General features: G+C 42.3%; 2 protein-coding genes across 2 annotated transcripts in view; both read right to left on the bottom strand.

The window, feature by feature from the left end:
• Window positions 1-2,171: 2,171 nt before the first annotated feature.
• LOC123756098 (beta-1,3-galactosyltransferase 6) overlaps window positions 2,172-19,542 on the bottom strand; it is a 59,921-nt gene continuing 42,550 nt past the window's right edge. Inside the window, exon 3 of the mRNA XM_045739100.2 lies at window positions 2,172-3,251. Within this exon, the coding sequence (XP_045595056.1) occupies window positions 2,190-3,233 (1,044 nt within the window). The 5' untranslated portion in view covers window positions 3,234-3,251 and the 3' untranslated portion in view covers window positions 2,172-2,189. The remainder of the gene's footprint in view (window positions 3,252-19,542) is intronic.
• On the bottom strand, window positions 9,615-11,693 carry LOC138371586 (piggyBac transposable element-derived protein 4-like). The gene is made up of 2 exons (XM_069336471.1): window positions 10,487-11,693; window positions 9,615-10,123 (listed from the first exon to the last, which is right to left on the bottom strand). The coding sequence occupies exons 1-2, from the start codon at window positions 11,691-11,693 to the stop codon at window positions 9,615-9,617; spliced, it is 1,716 nt and encodes a 571-aa protein (XP_069192572.1).

Here is a 19,542-nt window from a genome sequence, read left to right as displayed (position 1 = left end):
CTATAACTAAAGCAGGGCAGCCGCGGGGCATCCGGGTGGGAAACCAACTGAGCATGTTGCAGCAACCGAAACAGAGCATGCAACGTGGATGCTGCCTGTACCCTAACAGTAATGTCATCAGAATAGTACTGGAGAACAAGCAGAGAACACGACTCGCAAGACTCCGGGCCAAAGGTGTCGTTGACCCAACAGGCAGCATGACGGAGGCAAAAGAGGTGATTGTCACCTTGAGCCAAGAACACACAGTAACCTGCGAACCCGTAAGAGGTGGGCTGAAACTTGGAATATGCATCCGTGCATCCTCCGAGCCCTGACAGGGTTTTCCATGGCCCGTAGGCTGCCTGCTATGGAAAGCCCGGGCAAGATGTTGCTAACTGGTTAAAACCCAAAGCTAACAAGGGGGAGATCAAAATACTGAAATCCCTGTGGCATGTACAATCATTGGGGGCCTAGCAGACGGCCACCACAATATCATGTGGAACGATAGCCACACCAGGCAAGAAAAACAAAAATAAAAGAAAACCCCCGCAAAAGTACAACGTTGCCAGAGGAAACAGTTACCGGCCACCATGTAGGTAGGTAGGCTGCACAACATCTTGATGCCCCAACCAGCACAATACCACTCCCTACCTAATGCCAAACAAGGGCCACGAAACCCCAACTGGCCCCCCAAGAGCGAGGTAAATGCCGAGCATCAAAAACCCGTACGGAAATGGTTTCCTGAACACACTGGGGAAGGGAACAATAACACACAAGAGCAGTACTCACAGGGTGACTAGGGAAGGATGTCCCTAAGTGCATGCAGCCCCGGCACTGATGAGGACACCTGGCTACCACACACAACAACACTGCAGAGGTTGCCACAAAGGCAAAACACCGTCTTGGAAATCGAGGCTAGAGAAAACATCCGCCCCGGACCACATGTGGAGTTTGTTTTGTTATGCCTACCTTTCTGGGTGCTTAACTCCGGTCGATGGCAGATAAGGAAGACCCCTAACCACAGGGGGGGTTTTCCAGGGCCATTGCTTCCTGCAATCTCTCTGAGGGGGGCCAGGTTCTGGCTCATGGTCCCAGGTAGGCTGAAGTCCATAGACTTATGTCCCGGTCTAATATATCACACATTAGCCCGATAGCTCCAGGTAGCCATAGGGGCTCTGCACAGAAAAGCGAAAGTTTTAAGTCAGATAAAGCAACTTTTAAATAATTTGAACAGAGACAGAGTTCAGGAATGTCAGCCACGTATGAACAAATTAAGCAAGCAGCGAGGATTCGAGTATTGAGGATTTTAAATTTAACTCGGGCTAGACTTAGAATTTTAAGAAATAATATGCCAGTAGTAGAAGGAAAGTCTTGGTTGAGAAATTAGGTGATGACGTACATGAGGCCGAGCTTGTGTGGAAAGGTTTACAGTCAGAAACTTTGGGTAGAGCATTAGAGGAAACTGTGCCTGGCCATAAGAGAAGAGTTTCATCTATATTGTGTATCAGTGTAGAGGGGACACACAAAATAAAGACATTAATAGTTGGTAAGGCTGCCAGACTCAGCCCCTTGATAAACTACCATGCCAGTCTTCCCTACAACACTACAACTGAAGCAATGCTTGCATAATAATATTTTTGATAATTACTTCCATAATAATTTACAAATTTAAGAAAAATTGTTGGATGATGAATGGAGTCAAGGTTTTACTGTTGCTGAATAATGCACACCATCATATTAATAGTCTAGTATCAGAGGATGTGAAAGTTTAATTACATGGGTCCTCCATCAAACACAGCCTCTATGTTCCAGCCTATTGATCAGCCTGTTATGAATGATACAAAGAAAGCAAGGTACTGCCTCCCTTCCTGACTTCCTCCCATAGCAAGGAAATGCTGCAGGAGATACTGCTTATTCATCTTGATGCCAAGATGGATACAATCTTAATTAGAGTCAACAGAGTCAATCTCAATTAGTCCCTTCAAGCGACACGTTACAATAGACTTGACGTGTCGGCCAAATCATTGAAGTGTTTCCATCTAACACATTGATCAAAGTTTCAACAATACATATTTTATAATAATTTCTTCTACTTAAAACCCATTTCACCGGGTACGATTAATCTAAAACTACTATGGCAAATAAAATAGCAGCATTTACATAAAAAATCATGCATTAGTAAAACAAAAAGAAAAAGATTGATATTATTTTTATGGGATTGAAGAATCATTTCTAATACAGCACTGTGAAGGAGGCACATTCCAGTTATATTTATATGACTTATGAACTTGGAACTGTTCACGACAAAGTAGGCTAGTGGCCTTTAGGGAATTATATTTTTCACGCATATGCAGAGTACTCTGCTTGTGAGTAACCAGGTATTCATTATTGCAGCCCCGAGATTTATATTCTGTATCAAACCTGGTATCGTGTACTCTATGCAGGTCTAAAGGAGCTAGCCAAGTTCCAAGAGAAACATCCTCATTTCTGTAGAGTTTCAAATACTTTGAATTTGTTGCAACAAATGTGACAACATCAGACGACAAAACGTATCCACCCCCTAATGCATATGGTAAATATCTATCACACAACACCCAATCTGCCTCTTTCCAAGGACCACTTTTTTTAGGAGTTGCACGTCCATCAAAAAATCCCCAATACAAACGCTGCTTATATGGCACACTCTTTAGTTCCTTGTGAAGCTGTGAAACCTGAACATATGTATCATCATCACATTTCAGCAGGAATCTAAACTTAACATTATAATGTACATGTACAAAAGAAGCCAAAAGCTTCTTAGTTAGAGCTTGATAGGAATCAATAACATTATTTAACAACAGTAAGTCTCCAAATCTTTTTTGTTCAGATTGAATAGTTGTGTTGAGGTCCTCATTTAAGCTATTGACACCCAGAACAAATAAATGAAGCGTGTCTGACTTTTCTTCACTAAGCCATGTCTGCCTGATCACATTTCTCTGCTCTACGTTAACTGGGGCACTTAACAAGACAATGACAAGGAAAACACTCTTTTCAGATCCTGCGTTTTGATGGCCCCACATGCCAAGCCAACGGTTTGAATCTTCTACATCTATGTGTTTGATTTTTTCTGTACACTGATGAATATCACACCTCATTGGATCAACTGTCATCAAAGTCGACAAACTTCCAAGCATAAATGCCCCAACACAGGACAAAACATAGATAGTATTACGAAGTGGCCTCCTGCAGAAGGGTAATCCAGAAGCGCGACGCATCACCAATACTTGCAGTGCCTGTAAACAAAAAGTGGTTTGATAGAAAACTACAATCTATATAAATAAAAATGTAAATGTTCGTTTGTTCAAAATTGCTAATCTCCGAAAGTTCTTCACCGATTGCTTTGAAATTTTGACACAACGTTCCATTTGTATACAAGCGTATTTTTAATATACCTACTATATAAATGTCATGTTTGTGACAGATAAAAAACATGCTTTTTTTTTAAAAACTGTGTTTTTCATGTGAGGGAAATCTCTGAAACCCCTTTACCAACTGCTTTGAAATTTTGACACAATGTTGTATTCGAATACACGTGTGTTTTTATATACCTACTATATACATGCAACACCTGTGACAGGTAAAAACATGCTTTTTTGATAAAATAGTGCCACCTGTTGCACATAAAAGCAACACACGCTATACTAAATATGTTACGATTCCATTTCAATGTTTCCCATTGCATTGATAAATTGAATTTTCATCGATTTCAATTTATTTTTATTATTATTTAATTATTTTGTGTGACATTGTGTTGGAATTCAGCTGTGTTGTTTACCATACCATTCATTTCGTGAGTATAGTTTATTTTTTTTTTTTTCATAATTTTTCATTTGTTTTTTCTAACTGTTATTCTTATTTTTCAGTGATGGGAACATCAGATCATTTGATGTTTCCATTTTTTTTATGGAAACATCAGATCATTTGGGAACGCATTGGACGAAGGAGTGGGGAATAGTGGGGAAGACGAGGGGACAGGAGTGGGAGATGGTGGGGGAGGATGAGGGGACGTGGGAAGGGGTAATGGTGGGGAGGACGAGGGAACGGAGAATGGGGGATAGGTGAGAGGACAAGGAGACGGGGGAGTGGAGAATGGCGTGGAGGACAAGGGAACAAGGGAGTGGGGAATGGTGAGGAGGACAAGGGGACAGGGGGAGGGGGAAATGGTTAGGGGAATGAAGGGACAGGGGAGGGGCAAATGGTGGGGAGGACGGGGGGGGACAGGGGAGGGTTGTTGTGGCCAGGTACAGCTAGTAACATATATATAAATTTGTAAGGTTGAGATTTCTCTATTTAACATTCAAATTAAATAGATAGTTGGTTTTAAACCTTCTCTTCCTTAACCCTTAACCACCGTGCTGTGTCGAGTTTATTGTGAAATTCCCCCTGTGCGCATGAAATAAAGTGTTCCCCAAAAATTTGTTTTTCTTCATAAAGTGATAAATTCCTTTCCCTGAATATGTCTATGTAAAAATAAATACCAAATTCCATTTACTTTGGCTGTGGGGACGTGGACAAGGTGCGCTGTGACGTCATGAGGGGCTGGTCGCCTGTGTGTGACACGCCCAGACACGGTCGCGCGAGCCATTCAAGCACCGGGTGTTGCCACAAATATATTTTCAATTATTTGTTCTATGTATTTCCAATGCGGTTTTATTTGTTTTTTATTGTATATGATGCATATTTGTGTCCTTTACAATATGTATACAGTAGAATGTTCATAATGTTCCATGTAACTGTTATACACGTGTCAGTAATGTGTCCACAATAAATGTTTAGTCGCAATATTACTTGTTAAAAATTCACTAAAATTACAATATGTACAGTTTCACACACTATTTACACAGTAACACACTGTATTACACACTCGCCGAGGCAAAACATTTAAATGAGAGCAGGAATGAAGAAGAAATAAATTCTTTTTTCTACAAAGTGATAGGGGTAGGCAAACCAGTAAAGTGGTACATAAAGGCAAACCAACAAAATCAATAGAGAGAGGGGGAGTGAAGAATAAGGAGAGGGGGAACAAGTTCCTGAAGATTGCATACACCAACATAGATGGAGTGAGATCGAAGATACTGGAGTTAAGTGATGTAATACAGCTGCAGACACCAGACATTGTTGCACTCACGGAGACAAAACTTGAAGATGTAATTTTAAATGAGGTCATATTCCCAAGGGGCTACTCAATTTGGAGACGGGACAGAAAAATTAGGAAAGGCGGTGGCGTTGCTGTGCTGGTAAAAGAACACCTAAAGGTGAAGGAAATAATGACTGCCAATCCACAAGAAGTTGACATAATAGCACTAGAGATCTGCTATGAGGATGATAAACTAATGATGATAAATGCATATAGTCCACCGCCAAGCAGCACATGGTCAAAGGAGGAGCTAGATAGTAAACGTGAAGGTCTTATAACAATAATGAGAGAGATTATAGCGAGAGCGGATAACGATAGATCACGACTGTTGATAGTCGGTGACTTCAACTTGAAATCCATAGACTGGGAAGCATATGAAGCTAAAACAGAAGATTTTTGGACCTGTAAATTTGTAGACCTCATCCTGGAAACATTCTTGTATCAACATGTTAAACAAGCTACGAGGATGAGGGAAGGGGACGTTCCCTCCATGCTAGATTTGATATTTACCAGGAAGGAGGAAGAGATATTTGACATTCAGTACCTTCCTCCCTTGGGTAAAAGTGACCATGTCTTTTTGGGAATAAAGTATGCAATGCGTTATAAGCTGGAAGAAAATAAGGAGGTTGAAGCAGTTGAAAAACCAGACTTCAGGAGAGGACATTATGGTGACCTTAGAAATTTTTTTAGTGAGTATAATTGGACAGACTTGATGCTAGGCAAGGAAGTGAATGAGATGTATGGCAAGTTTTGTGAAATATATGATAAAGGCACAAAAAAATTTATACCAAAACAGAGATGCAGGACCAGAAAACAGGATTGGTTCGACAGAAATTGTGAGAGGGCAAGAGACCAAAAGACACAAAAATGGAATCAGTATAGGAAGAGGCCAAACCCCCAAACATACCAGCGATACAAAGATGCGAGAAACAATTATACAGCAGTAAGGAGAGAGGCAGAAAGAAATTTTGAAAAAGGGATAGCAGATAAATGTAAAACAGAACCGGGCCTATTCTACAAATTCATAAACAACAAATTGCAGGTAAAGGATAATATCCAGAGGTTGGAAATGGGAAACAGATTCACGGAAAATGAAAAGGAAATGTGTGAAACATTAAATGAAAAGTTCCAAAGTGTGTTTGTACAAAATGAAATCTTCAGAGAACCAGACACAATAAGAATTCCAGAGAACAACATAGAGCGGATAGAGGTGTCTAGAGATGAAGTGGAAAATATGCTAAAGGAGCTCGGGAGGAACAAAGCAGCTGGCCAAGATGGCGTTTCACCATGGGTTCTGAGAGAATGTGCATCTGAGCTCAGCATTCCACTTCACCTGATCTTTCAGGCATCCCTGTGTACAGGAATCGTAGCAGACGTGTGGAAACAGGCTAACATAGTTCCAATCTACAAAAGTGGCAGCAGGGAAGACCCCCTCAATTATAGACCTGTATCATTGACAAGTGTAATAGTGAAAGTATTGGAAAAGCTAATCAAAACTAAATGGGTAGAACACCTGGAGAGAAATGATATAATATCAGACAGACAGTATGGTTTTCGATCAGGAAGATCCTGTGTATCGAATTTACTCAGTTTCTATGATCGGGCCACAGAGATATTACAGGAAAGAGATGGCTGGGTTGACTGCATCTATCTGGACCTAAAAAAGGCTTTCGACAGAGTTCCACATAAGAGGTTGTTCTGGAAACTGGAAAATATTGGAGGGGTGACAGGTAAGCTTCTATCATGGATGAAAAATTTTCTGACTGATAGAAAAATGAGGGCAGTAATCAGAGGCAATGTATCGGAATGGAGAAATGTCACAAGTGGAGTACCACAGGGTTCAGTTCTTGCACCAGTGATGTTTATTGTGTACATAAATGATCTACCAGTTGGTATACAGAATTATATGAACATGTTTGCTGATGATGCTAAGATAATAGGAAGGATAAGAAATTTAGATGATTGTCATGCCCTTCAAGAAGACCTGGACAAAATAAGTATATGGAGCACCACTTGGCAAATGGAATTTAATGTTAATAAATGTCATGTTATGGAATGTGGAATAGGAGAACATAGACCCCACACAACCTATATATTATGTGAGAAATCTTTAAAGAATTCTGATAAAGAAAGAGATCTAGGAGTGGTTCTAGATAGAAAACTATCACCTGAGGACCACATTAAGAATATTGTGCAAGGAGCCTATGCAATGCTTTCTAACTTCAGAATTGCATTTAAATACATGGATGGCGATATACTAAAGAAATTGTTCATGACTTTTGTTAGGCCAAAGCTAGAATATGCAGCTGTTGTGTGGTGCCCATATCTTAAGAAGCACATCAACAAACTGGAAAAGGTGCAAAGACATGCTACTAAGTGGCTCCCAGAACTGAAGGGCAAGAGCTACGAGGAGAGGTTAGAAGCATTAAATATGCCAAAACTAGAAGACAGAAGAAAAAGAGGTGATATGATCACTACGTACAAAATAGTAACAGGAATTGATAAAATCGACAGGGAAGACTTCCTGAGACCTGGAACTTCAAGAACAAGAGGCCATAGATTTAAACTAGCTAAACACAGATGCCGAAGAAATATAAGAAAATTCACCTTCGCAAATAGAGTGGTAGACGGTTGGAACAAGTTAAGTGAGAAGGTGGTGGAGGCCAAGACCGTCAGTAGTTTCAAAGCGTTATATGACAAAGAGTGCTGGGAAGACGGGACACCACGAGCGTAGCTCTCATCCTGTAACTACACTTAGGTAATTACACTTAGGTAATTACTCAGTACTTTGGAAGTGAGTAATGATCAACGAAGTAGTCCATGGTGCACAGTGCGACTTCACTCTTGTGGCACCCGGTACAGATAGATTTTCGCTTCCTGTTTCTTCATTCTGTGTGCTTGCAAATAACGCACTCGTGTACACCCTTGGCTTTAGTACTTGTAGGTTGTATGTAGCCAAGCTAGTAAAGCATAAGGTAGTATTGAAAAGATTATAGGAAAAGATCAATTAGTAAGGTAGTCTTGAAAAGATCGCTTTGTAAGGTTCCACACAGGAAGAGATTTAGCTAGCCTTAAAGAGTTTCTGTCAGTCAGGAAGAGATTCAGCTAGCCTCAAAGAGTGTCCGTCAGTCTGGAAGAGATTCAGCTATTCTTGAAAATATCTATGGAAAACACCACCATGGAAGATGCTAACACTGGTCATCTATGCTACTTGTATCAGATGCATCATCACTGAACGCAGAAAACGATTCATCTATGTATCATCTAAATAAATTGGAGATAGCATGGGTAGCCATGGGTGGCGCTCAGAGCTACAACTGGATACAATCACTGTATCCTCCTCGTAGGTGCTGTATCACTTGCATCCAACCCTTGTGTTAGGTCCTTATTGCACCTAGCTTCACAATATTATGACCCTTATGTTCTTCAAACAATAAGGTTTGAACTTCACCAACAGAGCGCGATCTTTCAACACCGTGTCGGAAAGGTGTTTGGGAGCCAGAGGCACGAGCGTCACCCATGGTTGCTCACTCAATACTAACCCAGCCAGCAGCCCTAGGGCATTCTGGGATTTTTTTTTCAAGATGGTTGCCTCTCACTGGAGGTCCTGAGAGTCCCTTTCGTGCACAACCAACCTCGCACACATTAACACTTTCGCGCACCCCGCGCGCCACCCCTCAACTGTGCGATATGGGCCCCAGCGTGTCACTGGAGCGCGAGTTAATTCCGAAAAGTGTATACAGTACTCTCTTCAACTTTGTCACCTCAATTCTCGTTCTACGAGATTAAATTTGGTATCATTGTGTTCGCAATAAAATTCTCTACAGTACTAAATGCATATAAACTCCAAAAGCCCGGCTAATTACCCGCAGCAAACAGAGAAAGTGCGAACGAGTTACCCAGGAGCGCGCAAACGGAATAAAATGTTTTCACTACTTCCACTCTGGTCACCTCAATTTTCGTCCTAGGTCTTTCATTTTGGTCTCAATGGGTTCGTAATAGAATTCTCTAGAGGAACATTAGCATATAAAATAAAAAACCTGGTCACGCTCCAACCACCGACGAGTTGAAGACGGGCCACGCATTAGCCGTGAGTGAGCGCTCAGACGCCTTCCAGCTACACTCCCAATTCCCGCCCACAAATGTTTAGTATTATTTCCTGGTGGTAATCTCAATTTTCGTGTTACAGCGCTCATTTAGATATGAAAATGTTCCTAATAGAATTATTCAGATGGATATGTGCATATAAGGGCCAATTGAAGAACAACATTGCCTGTACAATACGGGAAAGTATGAAAAAAAAAAACCAATAAAAAAATTTGTACTTACCACCTCAGTGTTGTGTGTTGAACATGACATGGGTTGAACATTTGTTTTATCCACTCCACCTGCTCCTGGAAAACATTTCTTGCAGGGTCAACCCATGTTTTGTATAGGTGGAGTGGATGGTGGGCAAGCATTACTGCTTATCGGCCCAGAATTTTTTCTTTCGATGGTATCTGCTGTAGCATGGTGCAGGACACAATGCCACATCACACGTCTTGCACTTATAGTGTGTGTCCTTCCTTTTACCCGACAATTTGCACACACGACACCTCAGACGCTTCTGTATCTTTACTTGGGTATGGGACAAGTTTCTTTTGAGGCGGTCTGGATTATCCACAATACGGGGTCTTGTTGTAGCAGAAGCACCACTAGTGATAATCACAGCCTCGTCTTCTGACTCAAACGATGAAGGTAAGTCTGCAGGTACAGGTGAAGTGAATAGTGGGCGCCTTACACCTGAAGGTCCTGCTGTTGGAGGTCTGGGTGTTGATGGTCCTGGTGTTGCAACATTGGCTCCAGTGGCATTGACATCAGCAGCATGTGGGATGTCATCATCTTCCTCAGGCCAGTTACTAGACTTATAGAACAATAGTGCAGCGATGACTTGTTCATGGAAATGGAGTAATGTCAGTTTCCTTCTATCTGTTGTGTAGTAGTTTTACATCACAAAAGCATTGTAGATAGCCATTTGCACAAAATAAAAGGTCATTTTCTCCGTCCATTTGTGTGTTTTCGTTGTGAAGTGATAATATTTGATCATTTGGTCAAAGTGATCAACACCTTTCATGTTTGTATTGTAGTCACAGATTGCATTCGGCTTGTTGACAGTTACCTGCTGCACTGAGGTTGTTCCATCACGATTCCGTACTCGTTTTCTGCGTTGAACCTGTTGTGTTTCTGCATTGTGGCAATTTGTTATGAGTGAAACAATTCATTTATCTTTCCACAAAATTATGAAAGTATTGTCCTTGCGTTTGAATAAAGTTTTATCTATTGGCACTTTACCCCTTGCTTGCATCTGAAGGGATTTAGGTGCACCATGCTGCAGTCTGAGGGTACCACAGGTGTATACCCCTACTTGAAGCAGTGCCTCACTCAATCTGACCGAATTGTAATAGTTGTCCATATATAAATGGTAACCTTTATCCTTCAGTGGTTCAATCAAGGCCATAACTGTGTCAATCGTCGTTTTCCCAACTCCTGAATAGATTTCAAAATCATAAATGTAGCCACTGGTGGCTTCAGCTAGCATGTAGAGCTTTATTCCGTATTTATCTGGTTTATTGGGATTATAGGTCTTGAAAGATAGACGGCCACGCCATGGCATTGTCCCTTCATCCAAACTCAAATTTTTATTGGGAATGTATATTCTCTTGAATCTATTCAGGAGATATTGCATGAGTGAGCGAACTTTGATAAGTTTGTCAACTCCTTGGCCTGGTGGTATGGACTTATTGTTATAAACATGGAAATATTTAGCAATCATTTTAAATCGCTTACCTCTCATGAAGGTGTTGAAACAAGGTATGTGCCAGAATCTGCCTGTTTGACAATACATTCCAAGTCTTGGCAACGGGCAAATACCCATCAAGATCGTCAGTCCCATATATCTAGCAATTTCCTTCACTGTCACTGGTTGCCATCTATGCTTTGTCCTTTGCCCAGTACCTGCCTTATTTTGGGAAGCATATAAATTTGTTTCATAGGCAATATATTTCAGCAATTTTTGTGTCAGAAAGAGTTGAATGAATCCAAGAACAGTGGTAGGTACAGGAACAGTCAAGCCTGGTGTACCTGTAAAATTGTCCACAAAGGGTACAGAATTGTCACTACACCATCCAACATCAGAATCTGTTGGTGCTGGGGTACATGTGGTACGTGTGGTACGTCTGGCTCTAGCACGAGCTCCAGTACCGCGCCGTGCACGAGTGGCAGTCTCGACCTCAGACTCTTCACTTTCCTCACTTTCATCACTATCAAAATCCTCATCGGCCATCTCTGTTTCTAAATGTTCACTACTTGCATCAGTATCAATACCAACATCAGTTTCATCACTAGATGACCCAGACAAATCGTCAAATACAGCCTGAAACTTAGAGGGAGTTAGTCTCACATGCTTGTACTTCTCCTGTACATTACTCAGCTTCTGCTTTTCACGCCTTTCTTTCGCAATTTTCTTCCTGGAAGGGCCTTGTTCATGATCACTATCCATCGTGGAGTAAGCGTAGATAGTTTCTGAAGCCGCAGTAAGAAATATAGCCACGGAAAATAGCCGAAATGTTCACACGTTTGAGATGCGAGGGGAGGCGACACCAGTCACAACAGTGGAGCGAAAACAATGGGCCAACGGCGTGTGCCGCGCCGCCTGTGGGCCACTAGGCGCAACAAAGAAAATGGGAAGACATCGGCGCGCATTTTAAAACCAGTCCCCAAAAAATCGGATAAAAACCTGATTTTTGGCGAATTTTTAACACTTTTGCCCGGGCATGACGCAGCATTGCGTCATCCGTTTACTGTCGGTAATTCCGGGGATGACGCAGCATTGCGTCATCCACTTTAAATAATCGCCAAAAATCAGGTTTTTATCCAATTTTTTGGGGACTGGTTTTAAAATGCGCACTGATGTCTTCCCATTTTCTTTGTTGAGCCTTGTGGCCCTCAGGCGGCTTGGCACACGCCGTGGGCCCATTGTTTTCGCTCCACTGTTGTGACCAATGTCGCCTCCCCTCGCATCTCAAACGTGTGAACATTTCGGCTATTTTCCGTGGCTATATTTCTTACTGCGGCTTTAGAAACTATCTACGCTTACTCCACGATGGATAGTGATCATGAACAAGGCCCTTCCAGGAAGAAAATTGCGAAAGAAAGGCTTGAAAAGGGCGGGAATTGGGAGTGTAGCTGGAAGGCGTCTGAGCGCTCACTCGCGGCTAACGTGTGGCCCGTCTTCAACTCGTCGGCGGTTGGAGCGTGACCAGGTTTTTTATTGTATATGCTAATGTTCCTCTAGAGAATTCTATTGCGAACCCATTGAGACCAAAATGAAAGACCTAGGACAAAAATTGAGGTGACCAGAGTGAAAATAGTGAAAACATTTTATCGCGTTTGCGCGCTCCTGGGTAACTCGTTCGCACTTTCTCTATTTGCTGCGGGTAATTAGCCGGGCTTTTGGAGTTTATATGCATTTAGTGCTGTAGAGAATTCTATTGCGAACACAATAATACCAAATTTAATCTCGTAAGAATTAAGGTGACAAAGTTGAAGAGAGTATACACTTTTCAGAATTTACGTGCGCTCCCGTGACACCCTGGGTCCCATATCGCACAGTTGAGGGGTGCGCGCGGGGTACGCCAAAGTGTTAAAGTGGATGACGCAATGCTGCGTCATCCCCGGCATTACCGACAGTAAACGGATGATGCAGTGCTGTGTCATCCCCGAGCGAAAGTGTTAAGAATGGGTACGAAAATATCAAAAAGAGTTTTCTCGGTTGGCACAGTTTCCCACTGACCGAGAATGCTCGGTTGGCACAGTTAAGTGGTTAAACTGCGTAACACTGCATATGAAGTTTTGAGTAACTGACGCAAAAATACGCATCACTGCATACAATGTTTTGGAGTACTATGCAAAATTTAAACGGCCCGCGGATACACAGGGTTCACATCACCTTCCTCAGGGCTTTTGTAAACAAGACACCATTTAAAAAAAAATAGTAAGCAACATTTCCGGGTGTGAGGGCCTCAAGTACTGAGTGAGCCACCAAGGCTGGCACATGCAGCATGAGCTCACAGCACTGCTGTTCAGCTTGTAACCACAGTATCACCTAAAAATGTAACAAATATATGTAACTGGTATTATTTAGCGATGATAGTATTACAGAAGACCCCTGACTGTGATATAAATAACCAGGATTCTGATAACAACAGGATTGTTGTGATAATTTGCGCTGTCCTGTGGGAGGAGTAATGTTGAGGGTGGGAGGGCTGTAGCGTCGTCTGCCGAATCTGTGTGGCCACCTGTTGCTGTCTGCATTCACCATACCAGCTCAGTGATTCTCTATGGTGAACAAAACATGCAAATACTTATATATAACCTCTGTATATAGTAAATAAAAGCAAAAGAAGTATGATGGGAGGAAGATGTTGGCGAGTGAGGTGTTGTTGAGGGAAGGAGTGGTGGTGAGTGGCTGGCTGATGTGTGGCGGCCACTCCTTCCTGCTTTTTGACCCAGCATACCAACGTAGTGGTTTGTTATGGTGAACATAAATGTAGATACTTATATATAATGTGTGTATATATAGTATAATAACCGCAAAAGAAGAGTTGGGAAAAGTCATTTTGGTGAGGGTGGTGGCATCGTCTGCATGATATATCAGATCTCAGCAGATCTCAGCCGGTCGGCCGAGCAGACAGCACGCGGGACTTGTGATCCTGTGGTCCTGGGTTCGATCCCAGGCGCCGGCGAGAAACAATGGGCAGTTTCTTTCACCCTGTGCCCCTATTACCTAGCAGTAAAATAGGTACCTGGGTGTTAGTCAGCTGTCACGGGCTGCTTCCTGGGGGTGGAGGCCTGGTCGAGGACCAGGCCGCGGGGACACTAAAAGCCCCAAAATCATCTCAAGATAACCTCAAGATGACATGTCATCCTATGTAAGGGTGGCCACTATGTTCTTTGGGCACTATACCAGCTTAGTTGAACAGTTATGGTGAACAAAATATGTAGATACTTATATATATAACATCTGTATATAGTGAATAAAACCAAAAACAGTATGGTGGGAAGAGGACATTGGCCAGGAGGGAGTGGCAGCGAGTGGCTGGCTGGCTGGTGTGTGTGGTGGCCACCCCTCATTGCTTTTTGGCTCATAATACCATCTTAGTGGTTTGTTATGGATAACAAAACATGCAGATACTTATATATAACATGTGTATATAGTGTAATAACTGCAAAACTATTTGTTTATTGTTTTATGAACATAATAATTGAATCACTAATATGCACACCATAATTTTGAGTATAGCAATGATTCACACATTTTTTTTTATTTATTTATCTCTCTCTCTCTCTCTCTCTCTCTCTCTCTCTCTCTCTCTCTCTCTCTCTCTCTCTCTCTCTCTCTCTCTCTCTCTCTCTCTCTATATATATATATATATATATATATATATATATATAAATATATATATATATATATATATATAAATATATATATATATATATATATATATATATATATATATATATATATATATATATAAATATATATATATATATATATATATATATATATATACTGTATATGTATGTCGTACCTAGTAGCCAGAACGCACTTCTCAGCCTACTATGCAAGGCCCAATTTGCCTAATAAGCCAAGTTTTCATGAATTAATTGTTTTTCGACTACTTAACCTACCTAACCTAACCTAACTTTTTCCGCTACCTAACCTAACCTAACCTATAAAGATAGGTTAGGTTAGGTTAGGTAGGGTTGATTAGGTTCGGTCATATATCTACGTTAATTTTAATGCCAATAAAAAAAAATTGACCTCACACATAATGAAATGGGTAGCTTTATCATTTCATGAGAAAAAAATTAGAGAAAATATAATAATTCAGGAAAACTTGGTTTATTAGGCAAATCGGGCCTTGCATAGTAGGCCGAGAAGTGCATTCTGGCTATTAGGTACGACATATATACAGTGGTACCTCGCATAACGAATTTAATCCGTTCCATGTTCGTCATGTGAAACGGACGTCATACAAAACGAGTGTCCCCCATATAACCAGTGTGATGCACTGTGTTTATTGTGAAATTCCCCCAGTGTGCATGACATCAAATGTTCCCCAAAATATTTTTCTTTGCAAAATGATAAATTACCGTCCCTGAACATGTCTATGTAAAAATAATTACCAAATTCCACTTACTTTGGCTGTGAGGGCGTGGACAAGGTGCGCTGTGACGTCATCAGGGCCTGGTCGCCCGTGTGTGAAGCTCCCAGACACGGTCACGCGGGCCATTCAAGCACCGCGTGTTGCCACAAATATATTTTCAAATATTTTTTCTATGCATTTCCAATGCGGTTTTATTTGTTTCTTTTATCGTATATGATGCATATTTGTGACCTTTACAATATGTATACAGTAGAATGTTCATAATTTTCCATGAAACTGTGATACATGTGTCAGTAATGTGTCCACAATAAATGTTTATTGTCACAATATTACGTGGTAAAAATTCACTAAAATTACAATATGTACAGTTTCACATACTATTTACACAATAATACACTGTATTACACACTCAGTATTTTGGAGGTGCGTAATAGTCAATGAAGTAGTCCATGGTACACAGCGCGACTTTGCTCTCCTTGCACCAGCTACAGATAGATTTTCATTTCCTGTTTCATCGTTCTGTGTGCTTGCAAATAACGCACTCGCGTGCACCCTTGGCTTTAGTACTTGTAGGTGGTATGTAGCCAAGCTTGTAAAGCATATGGTAGTATTGAAACAATTATAGGAAAAGCTCAATTTGTAAGGTAGTCTTGAAAAGATCGCTTTGTAAGGTCCCACACAGGAAGAGATTCAGTTAGCCTCAAAGAGTGTCCATCAGTCAGGAAGAGATTCAGGTATTCTTGAAAATATCAATGAACAACACCACCATGGAAGCTGCTAACACTGTTCATCTATGCTACTTGTATCAGATGCATCATCACTGAACGCAGAAAACGATTCATCTATGTATCATCTATATAAATTCGAGATGGCAAGGGTGGGGCTCAGAGCTACACCTGGATACGCTCGCTGTATCATCCTCATAGGTGCTGTATCACTGGCATCCAACCGTTGTGTTAAGCCCTTATTACGCCTAGCTTCACCAATGTTATGACCCTTATGTTCTTCAAACAATAGGGTCTGAATTGCACCGACTGAGCGCAGTCTTTCAACACCGTGTGGGACAGGTGTTTAAGAGCCAGAGGCACGTGTGCCACAAATGGTTGCTCACGCAGTACTAACCCAGCCAGCAGCCCTTGTCTTTCTTATTCGTTATAGCATATTGTTCGTTCAGTGTTTGTTGGGTAGGCTGCTCCATTATGACAATCTTTCTTTGTTTCAAATGTGTTCCATTTGTTTTGTATTTGTCACTTATGTCTCAATAATGGAGCAGCCTACCCGACAAACACTGAACGAACCTTTATGGCACTTGTCCATTTTTCAAATTGTTTCAACAGTTCTTTTATTTTTCGTTTTTTTTTTTTATTTAAGAAACATGGAGCAGCCGACCTGTAGACGACCGAACGAACCTTTTTGACATTTGTACTGGTTTTCAAAAATCTTCATTTTTTTTTATTATTTACGTTTTTTGTATGTAAGAAACATGGAGCAGCCTACCTGCCGACCACCGAACGAACATTTTGCTATAAGACAAATGAAAAATAAATATTGAACACATTTGAAGAAAGGAAAATGTCATAATGGTTTATTCAGTGTAAGGTAGGCTTCTCCATTATTGAGACGTAAATGACAAATACAAAACAAATGGAACACATTTGAAACAAAGAAAGATTGTTATAATGGAGCAGCCTACCTGCCGAACACCGAATGAACCTTTTTGACATTTGTTGTATATCAGACATTTCATTTCTTTTTTCCTACAAAAACGTCAATGCTTTGCAACATCTCAGCAGTCACCCCATTATATCCCAGTATCATTAGCATCTTTAAACAAGAACAACATAATTTATGTGCATCGTCGGAGGCGTCTAAGAATGTGCAAGAAGCAGCGCGACCCCACCTGGCCCACCATGTGGTGTTGACATTACTCAAACCAGCGTTCGTCATACGGGACGATTTGACGCCGATCGGGCCGTTCGTTACCCAAAATGTTCGTCTTTTTGGGCGATCGTTATGCGAGGTACCACTGTGTATATATATATATATATATATATATATATATACACACAGTACAACCTCGATTCAACAAATCTCCGGCTAGTTCGCACACTTTTCAGGCCGGATTTACTCACCCGGTTCGACAAACAATGGTTGGCCGAAGAGTGGGATGTTCAGATTTGCTTACGATGTCCAGACAGAGTTCACAGACTGGTGGAAAACTTTCCCATTCTATCACAGAATACAATTAATAATTCTCTCATATGACAAGTTGGATCACACAAGTGGACCACACAAGTGGACCACACATGTGGACCACAAGTGGTCCACAAGCGGTCCACAAGCTTACAATTTTGGGACAGTTCACAGAGTGGTGGAAAACTTTCTCATTCTATCACAGATTACAATTAATAATTCCTTCATAAGACAAGTTGGATCACACAAGTGGACCACACAAAAAGTGAACCATATGAACCAAACACCAGCCAGAATGGTCCACACAACAAGTAAAGCATATTAGCCAAACACCAGCCAGAGTGATCCACATAACTGAACAACTGAGTTTCCATGATTTTCGTTCACTGATTTGGGGCACACGTATCTTTGTACATTAATTTAAAGGATGAAGCGTGATTACCTAGCTACATGTGGTAAAATCTTCTTATAGACATTTTCTGTGATGAAACAAGATGAGTGAGGGTGGACAGATAAGAGAATTACTGTACTGTAAACCTCACTTTACAGTGAGGTTTCACTCACTTTCGTCTGTGTTGTCATAGTTCAGTGACCCATGACTTTTGAAAGTTTCATATTAATAAATAATTTCTAAAACCAGTGTTTTAATAGCTTTTTACTATCCTAATTAAACTAAACTAAATAAAACCAAAAATATACTGTAATATGATCGACATCTGCTATTTGAGAAATTACTGTATGTTATTGGAACAACTCCAGCGTGAGTGGACGGGTCTAATCCCTGTACACACAGCACCATGCGTGTTTCATCCCTCCCTCCCTCTCCCTCTCTCCCTCCCTCTCCCTCTCTCTCTCTCCCTCCCTCTCTCTCTCTCCCTCCCTCTCTCTCTCTCCCTCCCTCCCCCCCTCCCTTCCTCCCTCCTTCCTTCCCTCTCTCTCTCCAGCCCTCCCTCCCTCCCTCTCTCTCTCTCCAGCCCTCCCTCCCTCTCTCTCTCCAGCCCTCCCTCCCTCTCTCTCTCCAGCCCTCCCTCTCTCTCTCCAGCCCTCCCTCTCTCTCTCTCCAGCCCTCCCTCCCTCACTCTCCAGCCCTCCCTCTCTCTCCAGCCCTCCCTCCCTCCCCCTCTCTCTCCAGCCCTCCCTCTCTCTCTCCAACCCTCCCTCCCTCTCTCTCTCCAACCCTCCCTCCCTCTCTCTCTCCAGCCCTCCCTACCTCTCTCTCTCCAGCCCTCCCTACCTCTCTCTCTCTCCAGCCCTCCCTGCCTCTCTCTCCAGCCCTCCCTACCTCTCTCTCCAGCCCTCCCTCCCTCTCTCTCTCCAGCCCTCCCTCCCTCACTCTCTCCAGCCCTCCCTCTCTCTCCAGCCCTCCCTCCCTCCCTCCCTCTCTCTCTCTCCAACCCTCCCTCCCTCTCTCTCTCTCCAGCCCTCCCTACCTCTCTCTCTCCAGCCCTCCCTACCTCTCTCTCCAGCCCTACCCTCCCTCTCTCTCTCTCCAGCCCTCCCTCCCTCTCTCTCTCCAGCCCTCCCTCCCTCTCTCTCTCTCTCCAGCCCTCCCTCCCTCTCTCTCTCTCCAGCCCTCCCTCTCTCTCTCTCTCTCTCCAGCCCTCCCTCTCTCTCTCCAGCCCTCCCTCTCTCTCCAGCCCTCCCTCCCTCCCCCTCCCCCTCTCTCTCTCTCTCTCTCTCTCTCTCTCTCTCTCTCTCTCTCTCTCTCTCTCTCTCTCTCTCTCCAGTTCTCCCTCCATCCATCCAGAATTTAAGAGACAAATCAAGTTAAAAAAAAAAGTTAACTGGGTCAATGAGTTAGGGTTATCAGCAAGTCGGTCCCTTCACCACCACCGACACACCTCCCCCACCCCTGCAGCCCATACACACACACACTCTGCTCAACTCAACCTCCATACCTCCATCGCTCCCTCCATCCCTCCCTCTCTCGCTCAAATCATCCATCCTTCCATCCCTCCCTCCATCCTTCCATCAATCCATCTCCAT

This window comes from Procambarus clarkii, chromosome 36 (assembly GCF_040958095.1).
Source record: "Procambarus clarkii isolate CNS0578487 chromosome 36, FALCON_Pclarkii_2.0, whole genome shotgun sequence".
Taxonomy (NCBI): Eukaryota; Metazoa; Arthropoda; class Malacostraca; order Decapoda; family Cambaridae; genus Procambarus; species Procambarus clarkii.
This window is presented reverse-complemented; position numbering and strand designations above follow the sequence as displayed.

Excerpts from the sequence above, each read along its gene's own strand:
- LOC138371586 (XM_069336471.1), bottom strand. The coding sequence starts at position 11,693 with ATGGATAGTGATCATGAACAAGGCCCTTCCAGGAAGAAAATTGCGAAA. Across the intron at positions 10,124-10,486 it reads CCTTCAGATGCAAGCAAGGG|ATAGAAGGAAACTGACATTA; the intron begins GTAAAGTGCCAA and ends ACTACACAACAG.